This window comes from Mus musculus, chromosome 13, assembly GCF_000001635.26.
Source record: "Mus musculus strain C57BL/6J chromosome 13, GRCm38.p6 C57BL/6J".
Taxonomy (NCBI): domain Eukaryota; kingdom Metazoa; phylum Chordata; class Mammalia; order Rodentia; family Muridae; genus Mus; species Mus musculus.
In genome coordinates, this window is record NC_000079.6 from 27241878 (window position 1) to 27250621 (window position 8744).

The 8744-nt window shown below is 34.9% G+C and overlaps 1 protein-coding gene across 1 annotated transcript; it reads left to right on the forward strand.

The window, feature by feature from the left end:
* The first annotated feature begins 552 nt into the window (after positions 1–552).
* Positions 553–7806, forward strand: Prl3b1 (prolactin family 3, subfamily b, member 1). Its single transcript, NM_008865.4, has 5 exons — positions 553–645; positions 1866–2023; positions 3896–4003; positions 5917–6096; positions 7467–7806. Exons 1-5 carry the CDS (start codon positions 612–614, stop codon positions 7653–7655), a joined length of 669 nt encoding a protein of 222 aa, NP_032891.1. The 5' UTR covers positions 553–611; the 3' UTR covers positions 7656–7806.
* The last annotated feature ends 938 nt before the right edge of the window (positions 7807–8744 follow it).

The window sequence follows — 8744 nt, forward strand, 5'->3', positions numbered from 1 at the left end:
TTCAGCTTTTGTAAAGTACATATTATATTGCTATTGAGGTAAATTTCTTTTTCACAAAATATATACTGTTTAATAATATTTGCTGATTACAGACAGAAATTCATCTTTTAATTAAATGCCAAAAATAATGGAACACTGCTGTGATGCGCCAGTCAAAGCTAAAATAGAACTTATGGAGGGCTTTCGTTACCACCTGAAACACATAGGGGAATTAACAGATGACAGGAACAGCAGAGAGAATATAGACTTTTGATCTAGAGAAAAGGTTTAAAGAAACATATTTTCTTACTTACCTGGTCTGCGTCACTATGGAACCAAGATGACTTTTGTGATTTCTGAACTAATTTGAACCCTGCACTCTTGCAAACTGCAAAACAATTCATACAGAAACAGGACTGTGACAAGAGTAAGGAATATTTTTATACTTCCTACAGGGATATAATCTAAGAACCTTTACCTTGACAAAACACATACTTCCCTCTGCCTCGTGACCTGGATGACCTTGGAGAGAATCTGTTAGTATATATGGGAGGCATAGAGCTGAGGGAAGGCAGCACTCGGGGAACAGCAGCCTTCTGGTGTTGTCAGCACTTCAAGAGAACTCCTCAGAGATGAAGCTGTCTTTGAGTCAACCATGCTCCTTCTGTAAGTAGCTGTACAGCCCGACACATTGTTTCATTACTATGCTTTCTCATATTGATGGTTTGAATAGAATACAGTCTTTTTTGGTTTTGGTTCTGTAGTATCTGGAGAACTGTTGCTTTCCATGAGTAACTGATATATAAGTCCACATTGAACTGAAAATTAGAATTTTGTCAGGAGTTGCTGAATCCGGTCTGAGATCAATGGTTCTCTAGGGGCATCTACCTTGTCTGAGGAAAGTTGTAACTGCAAAGTCCATAGACATTTTGCATTCCCTTACTGTTTTAATTTTTTCTTTGATACAAGGACAAAAATGGACACAGTTACAGATTTCAAATTCACATTTGCTTGTAATGTTCTTCCCTAACATTGACTGAAACAAGAAACAACAAAAAATGATCTTGTTGCTGAAATCGAGAAGTTGAACTTTATTGAGAACATAGAATTCAATAGTTTATTTGTGTTAGTCACAGAAAGAAGCAGTAACATTATCTGGTGTGAAGGCTTAGATCATTCCCTGCTCAAATAATTCTACTTGAGGAAGAATTGTTGTCTAGAACCTTAGGTAGACAATGACAGTAGCTTTGTGATTACCAATTTAGTAAGTGCAATAAATGGCAAAAAGAAAAGACCTAATATGCTGGGTGTGGTGGTGCACGCCTTTAATCCCAGCACTTGGGAGGCAGAGGCAGGCAGATTTCTGAGTTCAAGGCCAGCCTGGTCTACAAAGTGAGTTCCAGGGCAGCCGGGGCTTTACAAAGAAACCCTGTCTCAAACAAACAAACAAACAAACAAACAAACAAACAAACAAGAAAAAAAGAAAAGACCTAATTTAGCGAGTCACTTAATGTTTCAAATGACATTTGCAAGAAATATCAAATTCATGAACTAATTAAAATTTATTTAATGAAGTGATGAAAGAACCTAAATTCCCAATTCTTTAAAGTATACAGAGAGTGGCTTGAGGATTCTATCTCAGGATTAATCTCAGCTAAAAATGTTTACAAACTTGAGAAGTTGTGCTAAGACGAACCCAAGCTGAGGAAATCCTCCAAGCTCTTTGTGTATAGGGAGTAATCTTCCTCCACACCTATGGTTTCTCATTGAGTAAAGGGATTTCAGATTGCATCTGTACAGAAGCAAGCATAGAAAACTTCGGACAGACAGTATAGCCTCTACAGTGTCATTTGAATACATGATTTCAGCATCATTTCTCTTTATAGCTGGGGCACTCCTGTTGCTGGCAGTGTCAAACCTACTTGTCTGGGAGAAGGTGACTTCCTTACCAAATTATCGATTACCCACTGAAAGCCTATACCAACGTGTGATTGTGGTGTCACACAACGCCCATGATCTTGCTTCAAAAGCCTTCATGGAATTTGTAAGTATTTCTGGTATCTATCTGTCTGTCTGTCTGTCTGTCTGTCTGTCTATCTATCATCTATCTATGTATCTATTTATGTATCTATGTCTCTGTGTATCTATGTATTATCTATCTATCATCCATCTACCTATTTACATTATTATTATTTCTCTCATAGTTACCTCATCTATCCTCCACCTCTCACCTCCTCCATCACCCCACCACCATCACCCTCTTTTCCTTTCAGATTCACTCTTCCTCAGTTTCCATTCAGAAAAGGTCAGGCCTCCCAGGGATATTAACCAAACATAGCATATCAAGTTTCAATAAGATTAGACATCTTTGCTCATTTTAAAGTTGTACAAGGAAACCCAGTAGTAATACAAGTAATACTTTTGCTCCTAAAGCAGGCAAAAGTGTCAGAAATAGTTCCCGCTCCCTCTAATAGAAATCTCACAAAAACACACCAAGCTAATCAACTATGACGTATGTACAGAGGGTCCAGGTTTAGAGCCCTGCAGTGATTGTCAGTGTAGTCTCAGTGAACCCCTGTGAGTCCATGTTTATTGATTTTGTGTATTTTCTTGTGGTGTCTGACCTTCTTTCTATTCCAATGGAGCAATCATCAAACCCTACTCATCAAATAGAACACATCACAAGACAAATTTCAAACAAGATGATTTTAGAAGTGAAAAGCAGATATTTAACATGGAGCAAAGATATAGGGAAGTTTAGTGAAAATGAGACAGGCAAAGCAACTAGTAAATGTTCAATTTTTACTAATGAAATTTTTTAAACAACATTTTTGATATGATGTTCAAAAATCATCAATTGAGTGCACTGTGAAATTCTATCCTATTTATATGGACAATTTTACTCAGTTGTGTGTAGATTTATTTTAGAGGAGTTGCCTTGTAATTATTTGTATGAGAATAGTAAAATTAAACTATAGAAAACCTTATAAGCAGAGAACCTACTCATAAACACACCAATAATGAGGGTTGGATTATTGTTTTTAATTTTCTAGGGAATAGTAGGACAAGTTTTGAAAAGGACACTTCTTCTCTATTCCTTGTAGGAATATTTGATTGGGATAGGACAAATCAATGAGGATCAAACAAAGAAATCTCCATGTATAATTGAAAATATGGTATATATATCTTTAGAATTTCAGTGGATAAATATCCTTCTAGCCATGCTCATTCTAGTGCTGATTTCATTCCATATTCTGCATTCACAATCCTTCAACTGTACAAGACTTCATACAGATCTACAATTTTACTGATTGCCAGTATTGAAAATATGCTCTTTAAGTAATAAATTCCTTCAGTGAATAAATATTTGATTGACTTATATATAAATATCAAATAATACTTTTTAAAATCTTCCTTTATCCATTGGTAAATATTGATTTAGAATATACCTAGATTTTTATGATTGCTTTTTTATATAGGGCTGTGGACTTAAGCATAATTATTTAATTCCACAATGCTTAATTAAATTAAAAAGATAATCATGTGCCAAAAGGACCGGATATTTTTAACTATGAAAATTTATGCATTATTTTATAGCACTCACCTCAAAGCTAAAATTGGTGATGCTTAAACCATGAGTTTTTAGAGTATGTTTATTTTGGTGCTTCATATCTAAACAATATCATTTAGAAAGGGAAAAATAATAATAAAATAGTAAAGAAAGATATAGGATTGGAAGTTTAAAAATTAGATTGTATAGAAAATGGGGCAGGTAGGTTGTCTTTATTCCTGTTTTAATTATGTATTCTCATTTGTTAAAATAATTTATATTTACAAAATTAAGTTCTAATGTGGCTACAAATATAATTACTCAATACTTGTCTCTAAAAAATGAAACTTATCTATTTTTTTGCAGGAAATGAAGTTTGGTAGGACAGCTTGGACCTATGGCCTGATGTTAAGCCCCTGCCACACTGCTGCAATCCTTACTCCAGAAAACAGCGAGCAAGTCCACCAGACAACAGTAAGTTTCCCCCTGGTCTTTACACACACAAAAAAAAAACCAAACAAACCAAAATCCAAACAAACAAACAAACAAACAAACAAAGACCCAACCACTCCTGAAGTCATATACAGCATACTTGTGCTTTGTGTGCTTATTGGGCCCATAGCCAGTGAGCTGATCTTAGATACAAGAAAAGCAAAGGAACAACAACAGACAATCGTGCTTTATGCTTGATAATTTCATTATAAGACAAATGCTTGTTTCATAAGATCACAGGTTAATATACTGACCATTCAGAGCACTGTGTTTTAATAGCACATTTCCTGTGAGATTATCACTAATACATTTTCAGAAGGTTTAATATGACTTGAGAATTCCTGGCTCATTTTACACTTATGTATATATGGAAGGGTTTCAGAAACAGTAGTGTTTATGGAATAAACACTAAACTCTCATCTGCAGACATATTACTTATTGATCAACGCTTTGTCACATTTTTTTATTTGAAACTGGGTCCTATTTTTCTTTCTTCATTATTTAAGAAGATCTCATAAGAACTCAGCCTCCTCTTATATCTCAAGTGAAAGGAAGTTTCCTCAACATACATTAATTTCTCTTGACAGTGATGAGAATTGCATATCTCAACATTGCTAAAGTATAATTGCTGTAACATCTTCTCTTTTAGTATCTTTCATAACCAACTGAATATGATTAATACAAACCTTCTTCTGTATGTACTTCTCAAGCATGTAATCAACTTCCCCTCCGTGAGCACTACTAATAACAGAAACCTAAATGTAAACTATTCTCCTCAATAAAGTCCAAGTAGAGTAATGACAATGGAAGGAGAAGAGGTGGAGGAAGTATGAGAATTGACTGAGGTCTAGAATCCTCAGAAGGCAGTCAATTAACACTGATTCATTTAATCCTCAAAATATTATATAATGCGTGGCATTATTAGGACCATAAGGAACTGAAGCTACCAATGGCAATATAGAGATTGAATCACATTAATCCTAAATAGAATATGGATCTGAGATTTGTCCACCTCAAACTTTTAATCCTAAACCCTAGTCTTCAAAGATTTAGGAAATGGATTTTGCTATCATCATTTGGCCTGCATTTTTACTTTACATGCTTTACACATTTCCTGTAAAATACCCCTGAGATTTCATCAGGACTTCATTTTTATTTCATTACCAGGACAGTAGCTAACAGACATGGAAGCAAAAACTGTGAATCAGATATGATACTCATATACTTTTCAGAAAATGAGCAGATGCTCAAAGGTCAAAAATCCATACTGAGGTAAATAGTAACACTCAGGCATTGCTCTCCAGTACCTGACCAAACAATGGAGGTCTCTGCTAGAGGAAAGGGGAACAGTCATGTATACTGAGGCCATTATCCATGAACAGCTTCCTTTATTCATTTTACTTCTATTTTAATATTCTCTAATGCCATGCAGAGGACAAGTACATATGTGAATGAGCAATAGTTTCTTTATATGAAAGTGATTTGTGCCACAGAATATCTGACAGTATTGACATCTACTTTTATCTCAATAAAATCTCATAGATAAGGATAGTGCTCAGTCAATACCTACAGTGCTTGGTTTCTCATGGACAAGAAAAGCTCTCAAGTAAAACAATATCAGCAGGATTAAAATATACAGTGAAAACCAAACATGACCAGTTTTACATACACCAGGAAATCCTTGTTAATGAAAATTACTTTTATTTGAGCAAATTGCAATTCAGTGACAGAATATTATTATTTTTATATTGCACATCAAATACTAAAAAAAAAAAAGTTTTCTAGATTCTTAGTCATAACCAATGTATGCTGCAGTGGAAACCTTTATTCAGCCATCATATCTATCAACCCCTGGTATATTTTACTATATTAATGAGGTATTCTTCATTGTTTAGTCGGAAGACCTTCTGAAAGTGTCCATCACTATTTTACAAGCCTGGGAAGAGCCTCTGAAACACATGGTGGCAGCAGTGGCTGCTCTTCCACATGTACCTGATACTCTGCTGTCAAGAACAAAGGAGTTGGAGGAAAGAATTCAAGGGCTTCTGGAAGGACTGAAGATCATATTCAATAGGGTAAGACCACTCACTTTTCATCTCCTACATGGAAGTGGTGATTTGTTTACAGAGAAGTGAAATTTTCAATATTCCATTTCTGAGATAAAATTTTATATTTAGATAGATAGATAGATAGATAGATAGATAGATAGATAGATAGGTAGATAGATAGATAGATAATATAATAATACATATGTAGTAATTATGTGGAAGGACTGGAGATCGTATTCAACAGGGTAAGACCACTCACTTTTTATCTCCTACATGGAAGAGGTGATTTGTTTAAGAAGTGAAAATTTTCAATACTCCATTTCTGAGATAAAAATTTATATTTAAATCAATGAATAAATATGTAATAATACAATAATACATTAGTAATAAATATATATTATATCATATATAAAATTCAGTAACAGCCTTGCCAATAAGGAGTTGCTGTTTATAAATCCAACCTTCTTCAGGATCTTTACTAAGAATCACACCCATCAGAACTCTCAATAGAAAGTAGATGTTTCTCATAGGAACTCAGAAAGTAGCCTCAATAGGTAGAATGGATATCTCCAACTAACACAGAAAATCTGATAACAGTCTTAGAACTCCTAAACTTTAACACATTCAAGATATGTTTGGTATGTTCAAAGATTTAGAAGAATACATTATCTAAAGAACTGGCCAAGTTTAAAGATGGAATAATAAGATATTATTGTCCCTAAAACCATAATATTAATGATCCTTAGGAATGTGCTGAGAAGTTACTACTCCTTTTTACTGTCCTTTGACCAAATACACAAATACTTTTCAATGTTCTTATTCTCCATTACTTGATATACTCTCACATGAATATACTTCATCTGAGATCAATGACACATAAGAAAATATGTATTCTTATACCATATTCAATTTTAGAGGCCTAATGCTTTTATAATAATTTGGCTCATATGAATTACAAACCTGCTGTATACTAATACATTTTCTAACAATCACAATTCAATGTTTACCTGTTTTAGAGAATAAGGCAAATAAAGTTGGCTTAGTCTATAAATGCCTTCCTTGCCAGCTAAGAACTACATCTCAGAATGTACAGAAAAAATAAAGAGATCTAGTGAATATTACTTAATATACAAGCATTATGAAGGCATCATAACAGATATCACAAAAAAGTCTTTGGTGAATGAAAGAATTTGTCTTAAGTGAACATAAATCAAGAAAGATAAAAGTCAGAAGTAGAATTTTAAACAATTCTGACCTCTGATCTACTAATGCACACACAAGCTTTCCTGTACAGGTGCCGTCGGTACATATACATACTTATGCACTCATATGAAAGAATGGAATGTTTCCAAAGTAATACCAATAAACTAAATAATCTCTTTCTTTTCTATATTTAGGTTTACCCAGGAGCTGTTGCAAGTGACTATACTTTCTGGTCTGCATGGTCAGATTTGCAGTCATCTGATGAATCCACTAAGAACAGTGCTCTTAGAACCTTATGGCGGTGCGTGCGCAGGGATACACATAAAGTTGACAATTACCTCAAGGTCCTGAAGTGTCGTGATGTTCATAACAACAACTGCTGAACATCTATCCCTCTTCTCTGTCTCTTAGAAGGTCCCTCGTGATCTAGACCTTCAAAGCACCAATGAATTTCCCCTTCTTTGGTGCCTTTCTAGATTGAGTTGTCATCTTACCCCCAAATAAACTGATTCTTTGCAAATGCTAAATTGAAAATTAAGATTTGTTAATGTTTCATGGACATACAATATAGAATTCAGTAATTGTTTCATGACATTCATATCAAACATTCTTCACAAATACGTATAAATTTCAAAAGTCAAGTGAGTACTGGTATTGGTCAGAATGAGTGAAGATGGCTGAATATATTAGAATCTAAGCAAGAAGTTCCTAGTAATCAGTGGATCAATTCTGCCACAAAGAAGGAAGTCTGGGTATAGGTTAAGAAAACAAACTACAGGCAATGAAAACTTTCTCAAAGTCACTTGACAGACAACACAATTGTTATACAGTTGACTCCTAGGACTAAAAGGGGAAGTGGACACAAGACCCCATTCCTAATCTTCAAACTATTTTCAATTGATAACTGCTCAAAAAAGAAAATGAGGCTTCTCCAGTAGAGTCTCATTGGATTTACAAACCACACTCAAGGCAGGAACATGCCCAGCAGTAGATGGATAAAACAAAATTAACTTAGTGATGTCCTGGGGCTTATAAAGTTTGCAAGTCCGATGGGCCTCTCTTTCCACTGACAGCCGACTAGGCCATCTTTTGATACATTTGCAGCTAGAGTCAAGAGCTCCGGGGTACTGGTTAGTTCATAGTGTTGTTCCACCTATAGGGTTGCAGATCCCTTTAGCTCCTTGGGTACTTTCTCTAGCTCCTCCATTGGGAGCCCTGTGATCCATCCATTAGCTGACTGTGAGCATCCACTTTTGTGTTTGCTAGGCCCCGGTGTAGTCTCACAAGAGACAGCTATATCTGGGTCCTTTCAGAAAAATCTTGCTACTGTGTACAATGGTGTCAACGTTTGAAAGCTGATTATGGGATTTTTAATTTCATAACAGGAATTTTTGTTTTCTATTTGTTTTCTAACATTAGAGAGAAATAAATGCTGTAGACTTGTGTGAGTGGGAATATGAGGAGGATATAGG

Coding starts and splice junctions, on each gene's coding strand:
- Prl3b1 (NM_008865.4), top strand. CDS start 612: ATGAAGCTGTCTTTGAGTCAACCATGCTCCTTCT. Junction 2,024..3,895: donor CAAAAGCCTTCATGGAATTT/GTAAGTATTTCT, acceptor ATTTTTTTGCAG/GAAATGAAGTTTGGTAGGAC. Junction 6,097..7,466: donor TGAAGATCATATTCAATAGG/GTAAGACCACTC, acceptor TTCTATATTTAG/GTTTACCCAGGAGCTGTTGC.